The sequence below is a fragment of the Cuculus canorus genome, chromosome 3 (genome assembly GCF_017976375.1).
Source record: "Cuculus canorus isolate bCucCan1 chromosome 3, bCucCan1.pri, whole genome shotgun sequence".
Taxonomy (NCBI): Eukaryota; Metazoa; Chordata; class Aves; order Cuculiformes; family Cuculidae; genus Cuculus; species Cuculus canorus.
In genome coordinates, this window is record NC_071403.1 from 77,591,849 (window position 1) to 77,618,693 (window position 26,845).

At 37.2% G+C, this 26,845-nt stretch overlaps 1 protein-coding gene across 14 annotated transcripts in view; it reads right to left on the reverse strand.

Annotated features, from left to right (window-relative positions):
- CCDC88A (coiled-coil domain containing 88A) overlaps positions 1-26,845 on the reverse strand; it is an 81,973-nt gene that overhangs the window by 11,562 nt on the left and 43,566 nt on the right. For 9 of the 14 annotated variants that reach the window (XM_054062064.1, XM_054062063.1, XM_054062053.1 and 6 more), the window contains 15 exons: positions 25,670-25,814; positions 24,762-24,946; positions 22,460-22,597; positions 18,912-19,982; positions 18,217-18,344; positions 14,163-14,304; positions 13,389-13,565; positions 12,701-12,862; positions 8,791-9,068; positions 8,447-8,590; positions 7,327-7,513; positions 6,811-6,956; positions 6,150-6,242; positions 5,737-5,951; positions 29-112 (listed from right to left, as the gene is read on the reverse strand). In XM_054062064.1, coding sequence (XP_053918039.1) covers positions 29-112; positions 5,737-5,951; positions 6,150-6,242; positions 6,811-6,956; positions 7,327-7,513; positions 8,447-8,590; positions 8,791-9,068; positions 12,701-12,862; positions 13,389-13,565; positions 14,163-14,304; positions 18,217-18,344; positions 18,912-19,982; positions 22,460-22,597; positions 24,762-24,946; positions 25,670-25,814 — 3,295 coding nt within the window. The remainder of the gene's footprint in view (positions 1-28; positions 113-5,736; positions 5,952-6,149; positions 6,243-6,810; positions 6,957-7,326; positions 7,514-8,446; positions 8,591-8,790; positions 9,069-12,700; positions 12,863-13,388; positions 13,566-14,162; positions 14,305-18,216; positions 18,345-18,911; positions 19,983-22,459; positions 22,598-24,761; positions 24,947-25,669; positions 25,815-26,845) is intronic. The other 5 variants (XM_009558587.2, XM_054062059.1, XM_054062054.1 and 2 more) reach the window with 2 other exon arrangements.

A 26,845-nucleotide genomic window follows, 5' to 3' on the forward strand; every position in this document is an offset into this window, starting at 1 on the left:
AAGAAGCTGAACTGTCATAAAGTCTTACACATGGAGCGACGGTAGAAGGCCTTCATTTTGTCTTTTTCCTTCGGTCTGTTCCTCAAAAAGGGCAGTCTTTTCAGTGCAACCACTTTTATGTCATAGCATGAGGAAAAACGGAAACAGGGAAATGAAAGAAAAAAAGGGAAAAGAACAGATGGAAGTTAAATGTTGAAACTAAGGACAGAAATGAATGTCTGAGTTTACGCTATGTACGCTATGCTACAAACTATCATTCTCATGCTGCTGTGTGATAATGAAATATGAAAACTACACTGAAATATGAAAACTACACTATGGAAACTTTAATATACTCAGAAATGCACCGAAAATAATGGTGAAGAGTGTAATACAGTTTGGAAGTCCTAACTGCCCAGCTCTTAAAAAAATAAATGTAACTTCTTTGCAGATGATTATAGAAATGGATGATTATATAGTTTTTACTGTGAAAAATAACACTTCTTGAACATAAAAATGAGAAGCAAAAAAGCTTAAAATGAAAGCAACTCTTGGTACAACTTTACTTTAAAATACATTCACAACATTATTTTTTGAGATTAAAAACTTTTGTAATGTTTTGCCCTGCACGTCTAGTAGGACACAATCTATTACCAGTCTTTATTTGTTACATTTTGTGTTCATTAATAATTTTGCTCATCTGCTATACTGTAGAAAAATTACATGGACCATATGTTCCCTCTACTGTTTGTGTGCAGTGACTTTAATATTTTACTGAAACAATCCACTTCAAATCTGTAGTAAGAAAAATAAATCAAGAATTATTGGCTGGAATGGTATACCCCAATTTTTTTTAGCTGAAAAGATATCGAAGTTTAATAAAAAATAGCAAAAGAAAATCTAAATGTGAGTGCTGCTCTAACATTCTGGGAGGGCTAGAAGAAACTGAGACACATAATATCAGGAAAAGTATTATGATTACTGATAGAAAAATATCAGAGTTAAAATTACAAATAGTATTAAAAGATGCAGGATGGGGAAATTGCAAGTTAATCTTGTCCTTGGATTCAGTTATTCTGCATTAGTAATCGATTATTGGCAGACACCTGCATTTTAAAGCATCAGACAGCTGTGTCAGCTGACTGCCAAGCATACAGGAGCCACATGCAAAAAATGGCATGTAAAGAAATACATAGTGAAATAACCTAGAAGTTCTTATTTAAGCAGATATGAACATAGCGTAGTTCTATCAGCTCAAGATCTGCTTATTATATCTCTCTAAAGTCACTTTTGGATCACATGCTTTGTGATACACCATGGTTTTCTGCTCAAACAGCAGCTTGTTACACAGCAATTTTATCCAGCAGTACATATATACATCTGCATTTACAAGTGCACACAAACTACCTTGAATATCTCCCTCTCTATCACGTTTTTCCGTGTTTGCTCTTACAGCAAGAAGTTTACAATGCAATACATTGTAAAACTTCTGATGAATGCATGATAGGCACAGCCACAAGTGCCAAAAACTAACCCTAAAGCTTCCACAGTTGCAGAAAAAAAACTCTAATGTGAGCAGAGGGGGACAGCAAATACCCTCGTGTGTCAGGGAGTATGGAGTGGGGAAGAACTGACAGAAAAGAAAGTACATGTGCTACCTATTTAAAGATAGGAGTACACGAAGCACAATTGCACCTTCGAATTAGTCACTACACAGGCATACATATATTTTTTTATTATGAACATATACTTCTAAGTATTTTAAAATAACCGTTTTTTTGTTTTGGTTTGGTTCTTTTTTCCCTCCCCCAGATCAATAAAGCATTCCTCCACTTGTAGATTCTGAGGTAATAAGCCAAAAGCAACATAAATATAGATGCTGCCTGGCTCAACAGAAGCAGAAAAGCCACTAAACTTCCCATAATGTAGACCTGCGCGTTGCCTGTCTGGTTGTATATTCAACACAGAGCACGGCTCCCTGCCAAAGGAACAGGAGGCACTGCATAAGGCTAGTTTTCTAGCAGGTAAATAACTGATCTGTTTTAACACTAATGCCAAACCAAAGAGGTTATTCTGTTCTATTTCTACTACTTCTTGTCATCATGGTGAAACACGATTCTTTTGTAACATCTATAACCCTTTATAGACAAGATAACCGATCTCTTTTAATTAAAAACATGGGCTCTAATCTTGTTCAAAAGTAACCAGAGGATCTTCGAGAATCATTTGGGTGATCTGTGATCCTTGTTCACTAACACAGCTCACTTCCCAAAGGACCCATCTATGGCTCTCAGCAACTGTACCAAACACAGAAAACCACTGCAAGTGCTGATGCCCTGGAAACTGAACATCAAACTCTGTCCTTTGGTAAAATGCAGCCTTCTGGAGAGGACGAACTGTGTAAATAATTTCTGCATAGGATACGACTAAACAAATGTCCTGCAAAAAATATTAGAATGGCAGAGCTACTCCAGAAAAACAGGACACCGCAAAGTTTAGCTTAGGCAGCTTTAGCTCTTTACACATTTATTCAAACAGACTTCAAGAACAGGATGGCAGGACTATTCTGGTCTTACCAACCATCTACTCAAAGAACTATAGTTATAATTAACTTTTCTTTCTTTTCTCAATTAGCCCATGAACATGTTCTTGGCTTTAGGAGCTGAGCATGAATAATGAGTACTGCAGAATTTCTCCACTGATCAGGAAATCTCTCATTTCGCAATCCTCCTCCTGCTTGCCAAAAACACTCTGGGGAAGTCTGTATGGATAGTGTTAAGATACTCAAATAATTTTGTTTGTGCACAGAAGAAAGTGTTAGGCAGATATTTTCTAAATGTTTTGGTAACAAAATGAAGCCAAATATATTCTTTTACTTCCACTGCAGTACAGATGTGTCTCCTACAGGTACAACTATGTAGAGATGACAGGCTTATTAATAGCCTTAATTCCTTGGGACATTGTTGATAGCCTACAGTGGAAGCTAAGAAAACTAATCTGCTCTTCTCCACAGGGGAAAAAAAAAAAAAAAAGCTTGCACTTGCCTGTCTTGGGTTTTCTAAGCAAAATCTCAGAACGGCATCCCATCTCCCTGAGAAAATAGGCTCTGCACAAAGCAGACATCAGATTTCTGGTACTCACCTGACTGAACTGCTGAATAGAGATAGAAAAAGCAATGGTGAAACTCTGCAGTCAGAGGAGCATACGGTATCCACATTGCCTGCATGATTTAACCTGTGCCGTATACGATAACAGCCAGACAGACACCCCCTCCTTTCCAGAGGACCTCTGGAATCAGACCAGGGCTTCTAGCACTCTGCAAGACCCCAGGTGCTGTTTCACTGCAGAACAGGGTAACCTGACTTTTCTGCCAAGATCACCTATCTCTGTAAGATAATAGGTCTCCTGGAAACATTGGCATGAGAAAGTTTCCTGTATTGGGAAGTCTCCAGCAAAGCCTCCAAAAGAGGGGAATCTACAGATTTCACATAGTGAATCTGCATATCAGCAGTGCTAGCAGCAGAATTCACTTTGGAATCAACACCTCCTCTGCAGGGGATACAGGACAGGAAGCTTGTGCATCTCAAAGACCACTTCACGTCAGATACTCTGTCTTTTGAGAACACTGCTGATTCGTGCCACTGACTGCAATTCGGGGAATGTAACCTGCCTTCTGCCTACTGAAGAACATTCAGGATATTTCACCTCAGCACTTCCCTCTGGAACCACTACCATTCATTCCTAGACACAGATCAGGACGGAACAGAATCTGTCTCTTCCCGTTCAGCCACTGTGGAAAGATCCACTATGGAGTATTTGCACAGACAGGCGGCATCTTACAACTCATCTCTTTCTTGTAGCTTCTTTCAGTGGAAGCCGCTACTGCCAAGCTACTTCTTACAGAAAAGAGGCACAATATCTTGGTATTTAGGATTTAGTCATTCTAAAAAGCAGAAGAATTAAACTGCAAATGTGCACCACTACCGGTACTTCTCACACTGTGATATTCTCTTAACTTTGCGAGACATAAACTGCCTCAGTAAGATTCACAGCACTGAATTGGTACCTAATTCATCCAAATTCTATCAAAAATTATGGTTTCCATGGTGACATGTAACAGAGGAAGGTTAGGATCCAGAATTAGATCAGCCCTTCCAGTTTGTGGATAAATACACTGGGGGTTAGGGGAACATGAACAAGGCCCATGGAGTAGAAAATTAATGAGGTCTGCACAACTTTAAACCTCTTCTGAGGATCAGCCACTGCAATTTTGACCATGGCTCCACCAGAGGGTAACTGCACGCTACAAGATCCCAAGTATCATGCAAAGAAAACTGTCACATAAAAAAGCCCTTTCAGAACATGAAATTGTTGACACAGATGTGGATGGTCTGAACCAAAGCGTGCACACTCTTCACTCAAACTAACACACTTGCAAACACAGCCAGTGTAGCTTCAGTCACTCCTGAATTCCACGAGACTCCCAGTTTGTATGCAAAAGCAACAGTCGCTTTTTTTAAAATCCAAAAGTACCTGGTTTGAACCTTAACAGACCCTTACAATGAAGAACACTAAGCTTCCCAAATGGACAAGTTAGCAATGAAAATGTACCCTTGAACCTACTATTTTCTTCAGTTATTAAAAAAATACTCACTGATCTGATTTTAAGTTTCCCTAAAATACAATTTTCAATGTTTTAACTTTGACTAAGCTTTTGCAATAAACAGAATAAAAAAAAGCACATCATAGTGGGTTCAATAATTTTTAACATAGCAAATCTGTAGCTGGCACAACAATCAGAATATCAATCTGCTATCTTTTGAAAGCCAAGACATTAACTTTTTCAAAAAATAAAAAGTATTGCAAAGTTTTTAAGTGAATGTTAATACACGTGTATTCTGATGCTTTTACATGCACAGCCAAAATGTTTTTCGTGCATAACTGTTAAATAGAATCATTACAACCTGATAACTTGGCTGTAACATTATCTCTCAAGTTATGAGAAACTGGGCAGTTTATGATTCATGCCAAGAGTGGATAATAAAAAATACAGATAATAAATGTACATGCTGTGTGGAACCTGGTCTTCTATATTGTGGACATCCTAATCTGATAGCTGTCAGGCTCCTCCAATGTTAACAAATTGTGTCTGGAATATTCAGTCTGTCCACACATCTGTAACCCTCCTCAGCCTCCCCCTCAGCCACTAAACTCTAATTTTTAGGATGCATAACAATTCACATCTTGTTAACAGGTTATGTCTCTATACTAACTCTTCCTATTTCATATACAAATATCAAAACTCTTCATCCCTGGTTTTGCGAGATGCTAGAAGAACATCTTCTGACAGATGATCTTTTTATCAACTAAAGTATATTAGCACAGCCACAGTTTGGAAATCACTTCCAAGACAAGAGGAAGGATTCATGCTGGGACAAGTGGGAGAAATACAAAAGGGTACTAGTGGTGGCATCTGACATTCTATCCAAAATTCAGCTCACCTGACCAGTCACGGTGCCCACTACATCTTACCCAAGCACTGAAAATGTATTTTAACATCTACGTTTAGAGCTACAGAAATGCTAGAAACTAGTTCCTGCCCTAAGACTCAAGGAGTCTGCAAGAAGTCCATACAAATCTCTCATCAATAAGGACTTAAAAAATTACCTTTAAAAATCATCTCAAGTTTTAATCATATCAAAAAGACATTAGCCAAGGATTACTGAAAGAAAAGAAAAAATGTTTTTCAGTACTCACTGCTACTCTTTTTGGTCCCCAAGGTCTGGCCATCTTCTAGAGAGTTTGAGCCCACAGAGGAACTATCCTGACTGTCCTGGTGGGGCAGCTGAAGAAATCCTTCACTGGATTCTGAACGGGTAGGCGTAAGCGTCACGGACTTCAAACGTTCTCGATTAACGTCCTTCTTAGATTTTATCAGTTTCCTCATTTTCAGAGTAATCCAGTTGCCCCTTCTGTTACCAATAATACAGTACATATACTGCATTTATAATACATTACTTATGCCTTCAGACTTTTCCTAATTCTCATGCAAGAACACAGACATGATTCTGCTCCCCTGAAATTTAACGAAATCTCGACTTTCAGCTGGAACAGAATAGTTATGTCATGTTTTAGATTTGTGTTTATTCTTGCATCATGCTTATCAGTACCTTCTTGGTGGAGATGGTTCATAAAACTTATACTGATCCATTATCTTCTCCTCCAATTTCTCCTTCTGTCGCCTTAATTCATTGAGCTTGTCACTGTAAAGAGAAATTATGATAATATATGCTTCAAAATGTATACATAATGTGTGAGTAGCATGGTCCTTTGGTTATCTGTTACCTGAAAATTGTCACTTATGTAACACTTGTTTCTTAATGAAAAATTAAGAAAGAGATACAGCAAACAAGCTGTCTTACATTAAATGTTATGATATAGACTAGAAAAAAAAATCCTTTTGCCTTTATTACATAACAAAAATTCTCCCCCTTTTTAATAATAATAATAAAGTCTACATAGGCTCTAATGAAATCATTTAGACAAGCATGTTTTCTCAAATTCACTAAAAAAGTTTACAGGTTACAGACAAATCTAGGAATGTTGCTTTGTAATAGAATGAGAAATTTTATGTTACATTCATTACTAAAACCACAAATTTGTAGTTTTGACTTATCTGCTTTTCATATATAATTTAAATTTTTATTTTAAAAAGAGAAGCATTTCAGAAGTAGCACACATTTTAATTTCTATATAAAACAGAAGCTTTTTTAAAAAATGTGTTAGTGTAACTGCCCTAATCACAGTAATTTCATTGTTTCAAAAACTCACATGTACTGCCTTTGCTCTACATGGAAGAGATCCTTGCTTTCCATATTCTGCTCAAGTAATGTTCTATTCTGTAGCATTAGTGTCTGAATTTGATCTAGTAGATGTCTGTTTTCCTCCTCCAGATTTCCTTTAAGCTGGCTAAGCAGCTGTTAAAATACATCAAATGGTACATGCATATATACGTGAGCGTATTTTACACACAGATAATTAAATTACTAAGAAAATTTAGGTCTAACAAAGGATTGTGATACTCAAACCAAACAGAAAAATTTAACTAAATCATGACAACTGATAAAAGCCTCTTTGATGCTTTAAATAACTTGAAACAGTTTACTAACATGAGCCCCAATTTTTACACTGGTTGTAAAACAGGCAAATTAATTTCAGACCCACTTCATTACCTATAAACCAAATGACTAATTCTCCAGCACTTCATATGATTTTATGATCTACAAATACACTTATATAAATACTACAGTGGTAACATTCATGAAAAATGGCATAATTCTCACATACCTCACATTGATTATTTAGTTTGGTCGATGTAATATCCAGTTGTTGGTACTGTTCTTTGAGTTTAGAGAACTCAGCTTCTAATCGTGTTTGTTCTAGTTTGGAATTGTTCAATAATGTTTTCAAATTCTTATGATCGGTTTGGAGAACTTCGTTCTCTCTCAAGAGCTGACTGTATGTGTGAGTAAGCCTGGAATTAAAAGACACCATAAAAGAAGACATGAGGATAGAATGAAATGTATTTATGACCCACACTCCCTCTGAAAAATGAACTTTCTAGAGCTCTATACTACTCCACAGAAAATATATTAAATAATCTCAGTATCACAGTTTCTTTTTCTTAGGTATACGTTCAGCCTTTAAGCCAAACACTCCAAATTCTCCATATGTTTAAAAATAAAGCAGGATTTGTATCAATTAGTTTTAAGATGCCACTTTTCAAAAGACAAGAATCTTACAAACAGTTAGAATTTCTTGCCAGCACAAAATACTAAGGAAATAGAAATTGTCCAAACTTTGGTAATCATGGAGGTTGCACATACTGACACTTGGGCTCCCTTTATCCTTATGAGTCCTGCCATGTCCCTTTCTAAAAGCAACCTCCAGTTCCTGCTAATCGTCCTCACAACATCAAAGGTAGAAGTCATTTAATTCTGAGTCCCTTGGTCAGATGAACAAATCTTACTGCCTCTTCTTGAGGTGAGGGGGAAGTATCATGCAATGTAAAAATCACTATTAAACCCGACTCCTCATGGTAAGCTGTAAACTCAGCTGCAGGTGTCAAGCAGAGCTTTGCCACCCACTTGCACTTTCTGCTCCTACTGGCATTAATCTCTGTTACCCTGCCCTTTAGGCAACTCATGCAAAGTTGTTTGCTCCCTCTGCAGCTCACAACCGTACTGCACAGTGCTTGCCCTGGCATCCCTCAAGATGCTATGTGGAGCCCAGTATCCTCGGCATATAATAATTATTTTGACAGAGAGGAATTGATACAAGGTATGGATCACAGCTGGCCTGAATTGCAGCACTAGGTGTTAAGATATGTGAGAGGGTACCACACATTTAGACAATACTGGCTAGTGCTCAGAGCTCTACTACCACACACAGCAGACTTTTGCTTTACCTTTCATTTTCATCACGAAGTTTTTTATACTCTGCTGCTACAGTTTCATGCTTTTCATTTTGCTGCAGCATTTTCTCCTGTTCTACCTTGAGGACTTTCTCCAACTCTTCCAGCTGCACTTTCTGTTTCAGCAGCTGATTGTACCTGCAAACAAAAATCCTATCTAAGTTTCTTTTGTTGGAATGAAATACGAAAATTTTTTTAAAAGGTTATCTTTCAAAATTTTAAGCTCTTAATGTTATAATTAAGTGATACTAATTTTAGTCATACTAGTTATATGGTGTTTTTTGTGTTTTCATTAGGAATCACAGATTCTAATTTTACTCATGCATATCAGTATTTACCTATCTTCTAAGTCCTTGTGCTCCACCTCCAGATTTTTGTGTGCAGATTTAAGGCTTCCATGTTTAGCAATCAGAGATTCGTACTCAGAAGCCTGGCGTTCATGCAGGTGTTCCAGTTTTTCATGATCTTTGAGAAGCGAATCATACAATGATTTCAGATCCTCACGTTCCTTGAGCACACATTCGTTTTCATTTTCCAGAGCAGACTGTTGAATCAGCAGTTGTGCATTTTGATTCATAAGAGATGTGCTTTGAGAATTAAGGGTGGAATTTTCAACCTGCAGTTATAAACATTTGACAAGAGTCGCAAATTATTTCATGGTCTGGATTATTTTATCTTGTCTACCTCCTTCTGTTGAAACATTTCTTGAGTTTAACCCTCAGCATCTTTACAACCTCCTAGTTATTCCATTATCTGACAACCTTTAATGGGAATACCTTTTGACTTATCTCCCAAAAGACAATTTCAATTCAAAATATTCCAAGAGTATTTTTATAGCAGTATTGCAAGAAAGCACTTAAACATATGCTTAAGTTGACATGAGGGGGATATAAAATTATTATTTACCTCCAAATTTCTGATAAAGTGCTATCTAGGTGAGAGCGATGTTTTCCTCTCGGCACTGACAGGTCTAGTATCAAAATATGTTAAGAGAAATGGATCACCAGTGATCCTCATATTACAGAAGCCAAATCTGTGACATGACTATAATAAAAGGAACATTCCTATTGGCATAGATTATGTTTTTAAAATCTTTATTTTACAGAATCTCTGCTGTCAACATAAAATCCTTACTGTACCCACACATCCTTGGCAATGAGACTTCAAGCAGTAGCATGCATTCAACACAGAAAAAGAAAAATCACAGCACTGGAAAGAACTACCCGTGTTGTGTCACTGAAGAGCTGCCATTCATAGTTCTCTTCCAACAACAGTAACAACAGTTGACTGCTGCATGAACATTTTGGGATATCTGGTGTAAAGTATTCTTCTTGTAGAAGAGTACGGTTTCTCCAACAATTATGTCAGAACAGTATTAATGTTCATTAATACATTAATGCCTTCAATATTAGACATTAAAAAAACCCAAAACAACAACTTTACTTGTGTGCCTCTGGAAAGAAGAAACTCATCTAGCCCTTGGATACCTTAAAGAACTGACAATATCTAACACGCTTGTCATCTGATCTGTATTAAACTAGTTTCCCTCTCTTTCCTATTCAAGAGACGAAAACCACAAACTACTAAGGCTTCTAATATCCTCAGGGTATCTATTAAGGGGGAAAAAAAAAAATCTATCACTCCAGTGCATGCTGTTACTAAGGAACAAATCCCTTTCTGTTGGAACTGCAGCATTCTTTGTTACAGATGAGAAAGCTGAACCTTTCACTGGAAATGAAGTAATGTCTGATGGCATGTGTATGCTGTGAAACTTCCCAGACTGGATCCTGGAGCTTGATTTAGTTCAGAATTCCCAGCTATCCTTTAAGACATCCTCTCTCTGGAATGTTCCTTACAGGTCTTAGAAGGAATAGCACAATTACAATTGCCAAAGAACTTCAGATTTAGCTAATAGTTAACCACTCCTATTTTCATGAACGTATTTACTCTTCCATTTTGATTCAGAGTTGGAGAGTTCTCTTGCAACTTGCCTGAAGTTATAAGCAAAACAGTAGAATTCTCAAGAAAGAAGTTGCCTGTTTCTCCTCAGACTGATGTGATTCCGTCAGCCCTGGCAACAAAAATTACACGGCTTGGTGAGGTTCACCAGCACACACACAAAAAATTCAAGGTGGAAAACGCTTCCTCCTACAGTTAATTCATTCTACAGGTTTATCAGATAGGGAAGGCCGGTGCTGTTATGCAATTGGTACAAAATACTAAAACAAAGCAAAAAAGAGAGATCTCTCCCAGAGATCTCTAATCATAGCATTATAGAAGGGTTCAGGTTGGAAGGGACCTTAAAGATCACGTAGTTCCAACCCCTCTGCCATGGGCAGGGACACTTTCACCTATGTAAGGTTGCTTAAAGAAAGACTCCTCCAACCTGGCCCTGAACACCTCCAGGGAAGGGGCACCACGACATCTCTGGGGAACCTGTGCCAGTGCCGCACCAAACCTACTAAAACATTTCTTCTTAATATTTAATCTAAATCTCCCCTCTTTCAGCTTAAAACTATTCCATCTCATCTGGCCCCAGCAGCCCTTGATGAAGAGCCCTTTCTCAGCTTTCATGCAGGCCTCTTAAGTATTGGAAGACTGCTATAAGGTCTCCCCGGAGCCTTCTCTTCTCCAGGCTGAACAATCCCAGCTTTCTCAGCCTGTCCTCACAGGGGAGGTGCTCCAGTCCTCGGATCACCTTTGTGGCCTCCTCTGGACTCGCTCTAACAGACTCATATCCTTGTGCTGAGGACTCCAGAACTGAACACAGGCCTCCAGGCAAGGTGTCAAGAGAGCAGAGTAGAGGGGCATAATCATCTACCTTGACCTGCTGCTCATGCTTCTTTTCATGTGGCCAGTTGGCTTTCTGGGCTGCAAATGCATCTTGCTGGCTCATGCTGAGCTTCTCATCCACCAACACACCCAAGTCCTTCCCAGGATTACTCTCAATCCATGCACCGCACAGCCTGTAATTGTGCTTGGGATTGCACTGACCCAAGTGCAGAATCTTGCACTTGGCCTTGTTGAACTTCATGTGGTTCACACAGGTCCACCTCTCAAGCCTGTCAAGGTACCTCTTCATGACATCTCTCCCTTCCAGTGTGTTGACCGCACCACACAGCTTGGTGTCATCGACAAAGTACCCTCAACCCCACTGTACATGTATCCAACAAAGATGTTAAACATCATTATATCCTCATCTGTTTAAAATTATGTATTTCCATGCCCACATCCACTAGTTTTAAAGACTAAACAAGACACAGTGCGTACACATATGTTCTGTTATCTCCTTAGGCTTGCCAGCCACAAAGGTGGGTACTGTGCACTAATTAGATTTCACTGTGGTAGATAAAAAGCCTGTTTGTGATGCAACTGTGTTCTGCTTTCCAGAAAGACAGGATGACAACTTGAGGCATTTACAAAGTGCATTATTTGTTTACTCATTGAAAGACACCTTCACTCTTTCATTTCCACCCACTCTCTATCATTTCTGACATTGTTTACTATTTCTACTGAATTTTAGACTTAGCATTCCTCCTTCAAGCAGTTTTGATTCTTAGAGCTCCCAAAAGCATTAGATCCATTAAGATGCATGCTTCATTTATCAGAGAAAAAAAATGTATTTAATAACTCTGTTGAAGAATGACATCTCAATTTTGGCCATAAGAGCTGCAAGACTGTGTGGGCAACCATTTTTGTAATTTCCATGGTCACAAATTACCTATTTTTGCTTCTGAATTATCTGAATTCAGTCTTCACATACTTATAGTTTTCAAAGGGTTTTGTTTTTTTTTTTCTTCTGTACTTAACAAATATCTTGGTTCTCCTGTTAGGTAAGGATTTTACTTGTTTTTTTAAACTCTATCTATAAAAATAGACAAAATCCTGAATTTATTAAGAGTCTCCTTGGACACACTACCTCCCTGGCCTAATTTAAAGGTTAAAGAAATAATAATTAAAAAAGAATCTCAGAAGGCTGGGGAAGAGAATCTACCTATTCTCACACATAATGTCAGGAGTCTAAATTGCACAAACATAAATCATGAAAACCAAATGATTATTCATTAGCAAACAAAATATTATTTGACCACTCTTAGTGCGGATGATTTGCACATTACCTTTTTTCCCCATTTCTATGCCAGAAGCAAAATGTGATTTACAATACAATACTGCCACTAGCTTTAAAGCTTTCATTTGAAAAAACTTTGAATTAACTTTATTTTTGAAATCAAAATACGAAAAAATTACCTGCAGTTTGGCATTTTGAGTTTGCAGAGTTGTATTTTGTTCCTGTAGAGAAACAGTCTGTTTCTGGAGTGCAAGAATCTGAGCCTGCAGATTGCTATTCTGTGTCTCAAGTTGCTTTAATTGTGTCTTCAGTGCTTGCTTCTCTGCCTGCAGTGTAGCGTTCTTTGAACATTAAAAAAAAAAAAATAAAAAAATTTGAGTTCACAGTCGCTTACTGAAATTCCAAGAAAAACCCCTTGTTTCTCCAAAGCAAACAAAGCAGCATGACTTCACAGAGATTTAAAGGGTGGGACAAAACTGTAAACCACCTTATACAACAAAGTAACATACAGTGATATTATCACTGCAGGTTAAGGCTGAAAAATCTGATAACTAATAACGTACCTATGGAGAAGTAGAAAAATCTCCACGACTTATATGGATAAAGATTACATAAGAATGACTTAAGAGATATCTGTGGATTCAAAACTGCAAATTCAGGTTTCCTCATTTCCTTTTAAATAGCGGCCAAGTGCTTTACAGCACCCCTCAGAGTACAGCTGCTTCATAAACTGTATTTAATTCAGATTCTGCTTGGTACATACACCAGGTGATAAATGGCATACTTTCCTAACAATACTCTCATTCATATTACTGGAACAGCTCACTGCATCATTAAAATCAAAATAATATTTTAAACATATCTTACATTCCTTTCCACTTCGATTAATCTATCTTTAACTTTCAATAATTCTCTAGTAGTTTCCTGATTTTCTTTCTCCCACTTATTGACAGGTTGATTTTCTTCTCCACTTCTTGGAGGAGAATTCTGAACCATTCGTTCCTCTTCTTGTCTCTGCTTAAGAGCTTCATAGTTCTTTTTCACCTGAAATTATTTAGGACAACTTACATTAGGATTAGAATTTTCTATTTTTTATATTCTAATTTATGACATGACCACACCACAAGGAACAGTGAGTGCTATGTTACTGTATTTATAAATTTGCTTTTTGTATGCGTTTGGGGAGCTGATGTACAGCTTAACTCTAACAAACACTTGTCCAACAGAGAGAGACCTCTTATTTTCAGTGCTTTCAACTGTATCTGCCAACTTTCACAACGAAGTCCAACAAACAGGGAGATTGTAATTCTTCCTTTAACCAGTCCACTCAGGCTGTTCACGATAGATCAGAAAACGTAACTGAAAATTGCTACTTTATGCATCCCAAATAAAATCCATTTCAGATTACTTATCCACTTGACATATTCAATGACCAATAAATAAACTCAACAACTTTTCATGTGATTTCAACATTGGGCCTGTTTTACTGCAGTCTTAAAAAGCAGGTAAAACTTTGTCCTGCCTTACACTACCCATACAATGCCCATCTTTCGCTGTCTTACACAAAAGATCAAGTGTAGAAATATCAATAGCTGTCATAGGAGTAACTTAATCTCATGTAAAAAATACTGTTCTCCTTACTGTTTTAAGTTCCTGACGGAGCTGCTGGTTTAAATTTGTTGATTCTTCTAAACGAGCCTCCAGAGCAGCGATTTTTTCTTCTTTTATTTCAAGAGACTTCTTAAGTGTGGATTCTAATTTTGACTCCAAAAGCTTGTACCTACTGGTCAATGGCATCACACACAAAAAAATATGCATTTCAAAAAATTATCTGAGTTATTTAAATTCTAAAATGTCCCAAAACAGTGGCCTCTTAGCTATTACACATGAAAAAAAACACTTGAACGTGGACTCCATTCAAAGGCATGAAGACACCTCAGTATTTATATCAAGTCAGTGTCTAAACCAAACAGAAGATAGTAGTGAAAAACATTTTTGAGTGCTTCTTTCTTTTAAAACACATGAGACATGCAAAAAGCCATATTCAGCCACGCTAGTAGGGTGCTGGCTTTATTTGGATCACTAGCACGTGTGTGAGGGCAGCGCTCTTCCTTCTGGCTCCACTCCAGTGAATTCAGCAGGGACTTGAACTAAATTAGAATGTGAAGTATTTGGAGAGCAAGATTTTCATCAATTTCCATTTCCTGCCAGTGCACAAAGAGGAGGCACTAGGGAAAGAGATGAAAAATAGAACTTCGCAGGTGCATACTCATTTGATGCATGAATGTGCAAATTGCTCACTCAGCCCAGCTGCTGATATTTTAAGACCATTACCACTCCTGATGTGTAAAGTGTCCATTTTTTACCATATTTACAATATTGTAGGGCACTTAAAAAACCCAAACCACGTATCTGGGAGAGAAGCAGTCAGATTTAGAATATATTGGCTCAGAACAGTATCTCCTGAAAACTGACAGTGCAGGATAGTCTAACGCACTACTGGCCTTTTAAGAAAATACCGCAAACCGTACTCATTAATCACTTTCAAATGGTTACAGTCCCTGTACATGTGCTCAGCACCTGGAAAACATCCCACTTCTCCCCACAGCAGGATAAAATAAAACAAACCACTAATATCTCCTTTTTTAATGGTAACTGCTGAAGAATCCAACAATTTAGTGAGCAGAATAGACTGCAAGAGACTCCTGAATGAACAGCAGCATTAGATCTAGCCAGGAACTGGAGCAGAAGACCAATGCTAAGAGAATCAATAAATAGAAAGCTGTCCAGTAGTATCATGTAGTAGGATGAGAATCCCTAGATACTACGGTATGACAAGTAATTCTCACGAACTTAAGAAGCAGTAGGCAGTCTGTGACTAGTAGAACACACAGCGTTTCAGGTTCTTGAGCTGAAGCATACATTCAGCTACAAATAAGAATTTCTGTTACTGAAAAGTGATACAATTATGTAGAAAATAAAGAAGGAAAAAGACAAATACCAGAGACCAAATATCCAGTTTCCTTATGAACACCTAATAATGAAAGATGGTATAAATTTCCTTATATCATTGAGATATTTGAGTATTTTCAGATTTCAGATTTCGTGTCAAAATCCATAAATCTGTTTGCCACTTGAAAGGCAAGAGGAAATGGAAAATACTTCAACGTTAACTCAGCAAACGCGGTCAGCTTAGGCTCCAAAAGAAATACTCTGAAGTGCTATCAAGAGCATTCAAAACACACACGCAGCTTCCTCCAATCACGGAGAGAAAAACTGTTCATTTCTAATTTGTCATCAAAATGAGAGAGGCAAGCCAAAAATACACTGACAACTAATTATGGCCATAATGAACCTAGCTTTCTACAGGCCTGATGAAATAATTGCTAATGCCTCACCTATGTAATAATAGAAGGAAAGCAGCTCAGGTACCTTTTGGACGAATTAAAAAGCTGAGAATAACAGAAAGGCAGGATAGTGTAGAAAAAAATTTCAAACTAAACAACTTTTTCACTTCGAAAACAAATATTGCCCATCCACAATCCTGCACCTCTACACAAAGTCTCAGAAGAAGCTCAGAACAGTTGTATAGCTCAAATTCCTTCCCATCTAAAACTATCTGGACAGAAGCCTGAGCTCAGAGATGGGCTTCAGATAAACATTCTGGGTAAGCTTCAAGATACAATGCTTACTGCTTACCTCCCCACAGATCAGCTCGAATAGGTACAACATACCCAGTCCGATATCCATATATCTTGTACCATCAAATATTCCACCTGATTTTGTCCTGCTTTCACATGGTCAGTGTTGGACAATCAAGTTTGCTGTGAACACCTTTTTAGACACACATTATCTCCTGCTGCAAGGCAATCTGCAAAGAATTAAGCGTGACCTGCTCTTACAACAGTGCAGATGAGCGGCACCAAATTACAGGAGATGTAATGCCAGCAGCAGGCATTTACTAAATGCAGGTCAACTAGTATGGAATGCCTGAGCCTGCTCCCTGGGCTGTGCTCTTAATTTCTAATATAGATATAGCATAAAATGTTCAGTGACTCCTTGAAAGAGGAATACCTGTTAGAAGAGAACTACAGGTACGTCGGGGAAATGAAAAGAAAATTAAAACTAACTTATTTGTGTAATTCCTACACACAGCTAACCTGGAAGCAAAGGAAGAAGTGAAATGGGTCATGATAGGTGCCAGAAGTATGTTAAAGGTTTGTTTAAAGATTGTAAGTTAATGAAAGCTGGATAAAGAGACACGTAACTCCAAATTTTCTTCAAAATTATAATTTATAGATCCAATATAACATTGTTCTGTAAAATGCAGGGGAGACACCAGTACTATATGGCCCAAAATCATAATTCATATAATGTCATAAACCAATTAACCTATGAGAAGTGAACACACAACACCTGAACTTCTGAAGTATAAGCACTTGAAAGGGCAAGTGCCGTTGTCTGGGAAGTAGACTCATAAACCACCTTTACAGAATAACATTCTCTCCCACTGCGGGAGCACTCACTTCAACCACTTTGAATCTAGAACACGATTCAGAAAAATGTTGCTCAACCTGAACTTCTACAGATAAGCAGTTTAAGCTTCAACTCAGCTCTAGGACTCACTCTTCTTTGTATGGTATATCCACCTATGGACAAACCACATACTATGCACTGTATGCTCCACAATAAACCTTAAATCAGAGGAAATCACATTAGTCAAAGTTCTGAAGACTTTTCTCGACAGAAGAACTATGTATCTGTGAGCTGAGACAGGTCGATGAAAGACACCAGCAGGAAACAAGATATGGTAACGTTCTCCTGACAAGATTCTGGCACTACCCTAGTAACAGAGCAGCAAGAAAGGGAAACTGAAGAAAAAAAAATATTGTTCAGCTTTCTTTTGATACAGAATGCCCAAAATCGATCTACATGCTCATGGTAATCAGCTGGAATAACAGATCATGACAGCAGCTTTTTTTTCCTTTTTAAAGAGCATAACTGAATAGCACTGTGAAACAAAGACTGGCTGGAATCCCATCCTAGTCTGCTTTTCTCCTGTCTCCAAGTTTCACTAAATCCCTGCAGGATAAGACTGAACACAACATACAGCAGAGGAAACAGATGTCGGGACAGCAGCTGCTTTATAATGGCAGGTGTGGCGGAGTGATAGAGCCAGCACAAAGTTGTGGAGATGCTCAAGTATTGGACACTTCCCAGTGTTGCTTCCTTCCTTTTGGCAGGAAGAATTAGAAGGAAATAGTTGTAAGGAAAAAAAGAGACAGTTTAAGGTAAAACACTATGTGACAAAAGCAATAAACACATTTCTGTCAGTCAAGCAGTCAAAAAGGGGAGGGGGAAAATAAATCACTTTGGGCCTATTATCCTTTATTGCTGCTATTCCTGCTGCTAACTAGAACAAACCATTTTAATTATACATTACCTGTATCTACTGACACACTTCAAGAAATTTGTTATGAACAAAAGGTGGTAACTCACTTTCACAGAGAGCTGAATGTAAAAGCACATCAAGTACCTTATTGACTTCAAAGAACAGCAAGTTCCATTTTGGGTCTATTAAAGTGCTTTAAAATCTAAGAATATGCACAAAACCAGGCTGTAGAACCATTTGATCTTTATGAATAAAGACGACCCTCATTTCTACACTGTTCAAGATAGCCCTTGACTCTCTCACCTGTCATCACTGCTCTGTTCGTCATGCAAGAGACGCTCCTTGTTTAAACCTATTTTTTCAAGTTCATGGGCAAGTTTTTCTAGATCATTGTTCATTTGTTGAGTCTTCAATTTTTCATTGACCAAGTCCTTACATGGAAAAAAATTACAGTCAGTACCATCATAGAAATAAAATAACGTACTCTCTGATCTAGAAGTGCTGAGGCAAGCATCTTTTATCACTACATGACTTGAATGACTCAATGTTAACTCTCCCTACCAATTGTTAGCCTCCAGCTATACTGCACATTACATGGTTAACTATAATAAGACTTCATAGAGTTGTTTACTCCCTTCCTTTCTGTAGAACTTCCCTTTCAAATTTGGTCTTGAACATTAGGGGGAAGGGGAACGTCAGGATGAAGTTGAAATGTTTCAGCCAAAACAAATAGTAAAATGAAGAATTTGAATAATGTTCATTTAACAATAGCTCCATGAGTGTCTCTAAGCAGACAGAATTAGATAGAACAGTTATATTTTTGTTTATTATATTAATTATGATTATCTAGTGTTTTCCCCACTGTACCCATTAAAGATGATAACAGCACACAGATTAAAGCATAAAAAAAATAAACCAAACTTTTTTCAAAGACACAGATAGAGTTTCACTACATTACAAACAGATCATGACAGAAATGGTAACTAATTTCTGTTTACCTCTCGTAAAGTGACAAGGGTTTTCTTATCAATGGTAGCCCTTTTCACAAGTTCTTTATTTTCTTTTTCTAGTTCTTTCAGGCGTACACATGACTCCTTATATACAACTATTTCTTTAAACAGAGACTTATTTTCCTTTTCCAGATTACTAATTTTTACGTTATTTTCTTCTAAAGTACTATCTTTAATTTCTGCTTGTTGTCGAAGTCTTTTATTTTCTTTTTCCAGCTGCTTCTTATCTTTTTCGAGTTGAGAAGTCTCTTGTTCTAACAACTTATTCTCCTTTTCCAATTGCTCTAGGCGCTTACTAGAGATTTTTAACTCTTCTAAGTTCTTTTGCAGAGTCTGATTTTCAGACTCCAAGTCTTGTAATTCACTTTCTAATTGCTGAATCTTCTTATTGCTGTTTTCAAGGGCTTTCTGTAGCCTTTGGTTTTCTGTGTCTAGGCCTTGGTAGCTGACTTCCAAGCGTTCAGTTTTCTTAAACGAGGCTTTCATGAGTTCAAGGCTTTTTTTAAGTTGCTCCTTTTCACTCTCCAGTTCCTTATTTTCTAACTGTAATTGCGCCACTTTAATATTTGTACACTTCAAGGATTCAATTGTTCTTCTTAATTCCAAGTTTTCTTCATCGAGTTGTGAATTCTCCTTTTCCAAGGATTCTAATTGAAAAGTGAGATTTTTTAGGCTATCCAAAGTTTTTTTGAGTTTTCTGTTTTCCATTTCCAAGTCTGAGTTTTCCTGTTCTAAGGCCTCAATCTTCTCACAAGTGATTTTTAAGTTAGTAATTTTTTTCTGTAACAATTCATTTTCCTTCTCCAGATGATGCAGCTCATTCTCAAGTTCTTCTGCTCTCTCCCCTTTCTCTTTATAATGTTCCAGTTCTTTCCTGACTTGCTTCTTTTCAAATTCAATCTTATTTAACTTACTGCTGGTCTCTTTAATAGACTCATGAAGGATTTTATTTTCTTTTTCTATTTCCTTCATTCTTGCCTCAGCACTGATTTGTGAGCGTTGTCTCAGAGAAGCTACAGTCTGATTCAAATGTTCATTTTCTTGTTCTAATAGCTTAACCTATTTTGGGGAGAAAAATTGTAAACTCTGGTGAGTGACACATCAACAAGTAATTACTTCCACATATAAACCAAAAGCTCGTAAGATAAGTTTACATCAGATCTCCCCTTTATTTTAAGTTTAAAAAAAACCCTTCTCTTACTCTACTGGTATTTATTTGCAGTGTTACAAACACTGTATGTAACACAGGTGGAAGTTTCACAGCAAAACAAGTCAAAGTCGATCTTCAAATTTCTTCTTCTTGGGTACTAGTAGATAACAAAAATAAAACTACCGAAATGCAAATCAAAACAAAGCTGTATCCATTTCTCAGCTTCACTTCATTTTCATTTGAGTTTATTCAGATTTAGGTATTTCTTCTTAAACTGTCATTTCCAGAGATATGTGTCCACTAACAACAAAGCTGCAATCAAGTTCTAAACCAAACCTGAGGTGGAAGGAGGTGTGGAAGCTGCAAAAGTCTTTATTTCACTTCGGGGAAAAAAAAAAAAAGAGGTGATCTGTGGGATACGAGGGCATCCTGATCATGGTCATTAACATTCTGAGAAGACATATCAAAGTAACATTAATTTCTGAGTTAAAAGGAACCCTTGGACACGCTGTTCCAAAACAGCTTCCAGAGAAATCATATTAGAACGGTATTGTTTTCTCAGGTAACACATTCCCAGATCTATTCCAAGGATATATCCAGAACTTTCATCTTAGTTCTTAGTATTTCTTGACTTCTTCAGTTACTCCAAGTAATTTGAAATTATGTGGGTACGTAACACCAGACAGCAAAATCCAGAAAACTATTTAAATCAGCATTTAAGAATACACCAGTAACATCACATAACAACAAACTGTTTTGGAGAAAAGCAAAAATTCTAGTTGTAATGAAAAACAGACTGAGAAAATTATAGACTGTTCTTTCATATTTATGTCTGAATGTAACTATCAATTACAGGATCTACGGCTCCATTCCCAGCAATGACAAACTGTTCTGAAACAATTAATGAGAATCTAATTAACAGGCATCTAAAACCACAACTTTGTAACATTCTTTACATAAACTGGTACGTTACTGAGCATGCATAATTACTTTCCATGAATTCTATTTTTATAATCCAAAGCCATGATCAATGCCTCCATAACTTTTGATGAAATCAAATGGTGCTTTTACAGTCAACTCCAGTTAAGTTTCAGCATAGGATTTGTAAAAGACATGAAAGATGCTGCTAACCCATCAAAGCTCCCAAGTGTATTATTTTTAAGCAGAAATACTCTCACTGAAATTTTAGTCCTATTCCAACATGCTTAAAACAATACACGTATCCCTGATGGTTGAATTGAGACTATGGCTTATTCCAGAAAGTTTTAGTCCTTTTTTTCCTAGAATACATTTCTAATACAGTGTATAAATCAATTATGGTAACAATAAATACTTCTAAACAAGGAAAGCTGGCGTATTTTCTTTAAAATTATCCCCACTGTTCTCTTCATATCAAAGTAAAGATTCAATGCCAAGCTTTTTTTTTTTTTTTTTGGCTTTCTTTTCTAAATCTGGAATTTCATTTACTGATTAAATTGGGCCTTCAAAAATTTTCCAGATTTTTGAAATACAATACGCAGACATTTTTAATTTATACGTACAGTATTTCGGAATACAATCTCATCAAAGTATTAGTGGAATTTATAAAAGATAACTACGACTCTAACTCCGAAAGAGCTGACTACTAAGTATGGAATTTCCAGAAGTTTCCATAGCTCTTGTTTCCTAGTGGCTGCCTTCCACAGGCCCTCTGAACTGCTCTGCAAAGAACTTTAGAAGGCATCATGACCCATCAGATACACATACGTCAGTGACATTCTATACCTCCCCAAATACAGCTCAAATCTTCTACAAAGACCCAGATGCCAGTTTCTGCCAAACAAAAATAAGTTCTGCTATCCACCTGCAAGTCACAGCTGGAAAACATTGCAGTATACGGTAATATTACGAATCTGGATGTGATGGTTCCTGCTCCAGATAAACCAGATTGCAATTGACAAGGAGGAACAGAGCCGGCAGCAGAGCAGCAGGCCAGCTCTGCTACACTGGGCTCTGTTAGGTCCCTCAGAGGGACAGGCTGCTGTAATTCTCATTCATATTCCGACTTTACTTCAGACACTGACCAGCTGTCTGGAACCTGTTCTCCTCCACTGAGAAGTGTCTGGCTTACCTCCAAAGTTCCCAATTTTCTGTTTTGGCTGAGCTATACTCTCTAAGCAACTACTGCTTAGAGGGTATAGCCACAGAAGCATTACAAAACACTAAAAAGTTCTAAAACTAACAGTAAAGCCTCAGCTAAAAATGAGTCTTGGACAAGTTATTTTGCTGCAGATATGTCCTTTCGGCAAATCTGCTACATTTACAATCCCTTTATGCTTGTAAAAAAGTACAAAAGGAGAACAGAAGAATACAATGCAGCATTAAGACTTTTGATTCTGCTACTCACTTGTCGCTCTGAGTTTTCTCGAAGTGCTTCAAGTGTCTTTTCAAGCTGTGCTTTTTCTTTCATCAAATCTTTACTCAAATTTTGACTATTCTGAAGACTTTGTTTCTCTTGGCTAATTTCATTCTCTAGCTCTTCAAGCTAGGGAAAAAGAAACAAATCTTTTAAAATGTACTTCAAAATGACAACAGTATTTACTCTTAACCTGATTGAAGGTACACTTACAGAAATGAATAAAGAAGGTAAAAGGAAAGAAAGAATGGCAAAATCTATTTTATTATCTGAAACAATTAATCTCTTCTAGGAATAAGTTTACTTCTGCCAGAATTTTCTCCCTGGCTCAGAAGACTGTATCTGTAGAGTACTTCTGCATAAAAAAGGTCAGATTTTATTAGTCTCTAGATATTTCCTCAAGCATCTTTTTTACTGTTCAAATTCCACTTTAGTGAGATTTATACTGCTCCTCCAAGTCCCTTTTAACTTCCAAGCATTGGATGTTGCTTGATCCTACTTAACTATGTCAAGAGATACTTATGATGATTCCTTGGGAATTAAATATTCAGTTTGGTCAAATGGTTCCAACTCACAATGTTGCCAGACAGCAAAACTGTTAACAAGTGGAAATAAGCAAGTGTGATTTTTCTGTCACATGTAAGTTATAATTAGTTACTCAGAAGCAACATACACATTATATTTTTAAACAGCCATCTGCTAGAAGTTTTATATTCTACGTCAAGTCCTTTTTCCACATTACCCAGTCCCATAGGAGCCCAGACATAACTTGGACCCTAGGCAGGGGTAACACTTTTAAAAACAAGTTATGTGAATTATTTACATTAAACTGCTGCTAAATAATACTGAGAAATAAAACCACAAAAAAGTAGCAGAATGGAATTTGTTACTCCATGAAGCAATTTGCTGATATACAAAGAAACCTGGCATAAATTAGGCCAGAACCTGAAAAAATCTCTCTCTTAGGATGAGAATACCGATGTCCCACCAGTCTTTTTCTCCCCTATCCTTCTTCCTCTCAAATCCAGATTTTCCTGGTCCGTTACTTAGCAGACTGCGTGTTTCACAGGGATATTGGCACTTCCATTGTTTTTTGCAAAGTACAAGTAACTGGTTTAATCACCCCGCAGGGATGTAGTCAGCCTCCGTCTGGGAACATAATTTATCCATTGGCTGCCCAACTGCCAACTGGGCACCGGAGTGGAGTTCCTGTGGTCACTGTTTCTTGTATTTATAAGGCTCTGTATTAGCAGTTTGTTGTAAGAGGAAACGTGTCCAGATAGAAGTCAACCATGTCATACGGGATCCATTACAGACGATTTGCATTTTGCTGAAGTGATCACTGTTCAGAACGTTGTTTCAAGGGGCAAGTGAGAAAAAGGACATGGTGCCATACACCTGAATTGGCAAGAACAGTATCAGACAACCACAAGGACAGACTACTGGTTGCTTTTTACACCTGTTCCTTTCTTTTGCAGCCTGCTAGCTGTATTCCTGGTACTGCAAAGAAACTCAAAGCAGCACACAGGCTACTGCAAGAAGTACCGATTATTCTTAAGAAACCAGAAAAAGCAAAGAAATACAGAATACAGTAGGGATTTATTTCTCTTTCTTTTTTTAATTATCCCTTGCCTGCTCTAAGAATAGTTTGATGTCTGAAATATCTGCTGAAGTGAAAGATAATTCAGAAACTTTAGACATTTCACTCCACTGTAATTAGTCCCTACTTTTTCCAATTATTATTGTCTATAAATATCCCTGAGTGAAATTACTCTATTTGATACACATATTCTGGAGAGCAAAATATTGTAGATGAGCACAGATATATCTGACAAACTCCTCTCATTCACCTGCTTATCAATTCTTTGGCCCATCTCCTCTCCTTCTCAGTTATCAGTAAAGACACATGACCAAGTTTTCTACTCAGACCTAACAGTCTTCATCTATGTACACCAGCTTTGCTCTGCTTAATAATTACAAAAATTAAAATAACGTTCTCAAGCATCATAAAACACTTTCATCATTCATTATGTTCCTAATACATCAATATTTTTAATCACAATGCTGTAAGACCTTTCTGAATAAAATGGTTACATTCTCACATCATTACAAAAGTATAACTAAAAAAGATAAAATCCTCTCCAAGCTGGTTTTCTTTTTTACTATAAATTCAAAAACACTGCAACATCATTTAGACTCTAGTAATACTTTAATCAAAGTAACAGCAATTCCTAAAAATAGCCAAGCAACGTTAGGCAACTCGTGCACAAATCAAACATACACTGACGACTACCTTTTTGCTAAGTCTTTGGTTTTCTTTTTCCATTTTCAGAATCCTGGAACTACTGCCTTCTACAGATCCCACTGCACTTTGCAGTTCTTCCACTGTCTTCAGCAAACTTTGGTTTTCCATCTCCAACTTCAGTAATCTGCTTGATGTCAGTTCATTCACTTCATGACCAAGTGATTTCTGTGGCACTGTAAGATAGAAAAAACGTTTAGAAAAAGGTTACTTACGACCTGGAGTTCTTGGACTCAGGGGATTTAGAGGCCTCTAAAGGTCCTCCAATGCCTTCTTGGTGAACAGAGCTAGTTAGGATTAACAACTCATCCTCTTTACCCAACAGATAAAACTGCAGATGCATAAAAGAAAATGTTCTATTCATCCTACAGCCTCCTAATCACAGCAGAGATTTGTTATCTGCAGCTGAGGATCACTCTCTAAACTTTCACAAATTCTTTGTATGGGGATACAGTGTATGACTACACACACTGTATTGGAAGAATCAAAACAGCCACAGCTATCTCCGCAACCAATTACTCTGAGAAGCCTAAACAGATCTTTCTTAACTTTGTTAAGCAAGAAGACTCACGGTCTATGCCACAGGGCATAAAAGTCCGAATGGCAACATAATGTAAGTGAAAGGTATTTATGAGTTTTACACCTCTGTTTACCTGACCAAGAATCACAAGAACAGAAACTTTTCATGTAGGCTTTATCTCCAAGGATACATAAAAACCAAACCAACAAACTCAAACCACAAAAAAAAGAAACAAACAACAAAAACCAAAATACAAACATCTCTCCAGAGAACAAAAGACTCTACTTTAGAAATAAGGACCTATAATTTCCTAATGTTGTCCAGCTTCTCACCTTTCCATTTTTCTACTTTATCAGTTTGCAGGTATTACTATGTTTACCTTCAGAAATTTCAGTAGTCCTATTTATCTGTTCAAGTTCCCAGCCAAGATGTAACGATTCATCCATACTTTGTTTCTGAGCCATTTCTAGAGTCATATTTTCTTCCATGAGTTCCTCAATCTTCTTTCTATCCATATCACGCTCCTTAAAAATTATTTCACATACGTTAAAAAAAGTTTCAATACACACAAAATATTATAGTACCTAGTATACTACAGAGACATGTAAAGTGCATTTTGATTTGCTGATACAAGGCAAAAGTATGGAAAACTTACAAGCGTAACAACCAGTAAAGAAAGACAGGCAGAGAAGAAGCTCTTCTCATCATAACCTATGGCAATGTCTACTTGTTCTTTTTTAAAATTCACTTCCCTCCTAATAACAGCGAACAAAGCATAGATGACAAGCACAGCTTGGTAGTACACGTAAAAAACAGATAGAGAAGCAAAACTTTACTTTCTCTAAACTATCATAAGACTACCTTGATGAAAAACGCTGTAACAGGACTGGGTCCATGACGAGCGTCTCACTTGGCTCTTTATACACCCCTCCCCCCCACATGCTACTTCAACAGGATTAAGTTGCAGATGCAACTCTCTATATTTTGAAGAAAATGACAGTAAATAGAAGGTAATAATCTGTCACCCCTTATGGAAAACAAAAAAACCCCAAACACTCTGGCAAATGATGACTTTATATTTTAGAATATTTACTTTTTTGAGACAAACATAAATTATTTTGGGAATAACCTTCTGATAAATGTCACTATACTGCCAGAATTTGAAATAGTAATAATCTCTTTATATATTTAAGTGACAAAAAACTATCTTCACATAAAAAAAGATCCAATCATTTTTTAGCTAGCCAATTAAACATTGTACTGCCTTGAGGAAGGCTACTGCCTTTGCAATGTTTCTTTCTCTAGGCAGAACCAAAGCTATGGCAGGAAACCGTATCTGAAAAGTGTTAGTAAATCAAGACATACCTTCCTCCTCTCCCCCACTATTTTGACTGGAAGTTCTTTTATTAAAAATGGAAATGAAATTGATAGAATCATAGAATCACCAGGTTGGAAATGACCCACTGGATCATTGAGTCCAACCATTCCTAACACTCCCTTAAACCATTTCCCTAAGCAGTTCATCAACCCAGTCCTTAAACACCTCCAGGGAAGG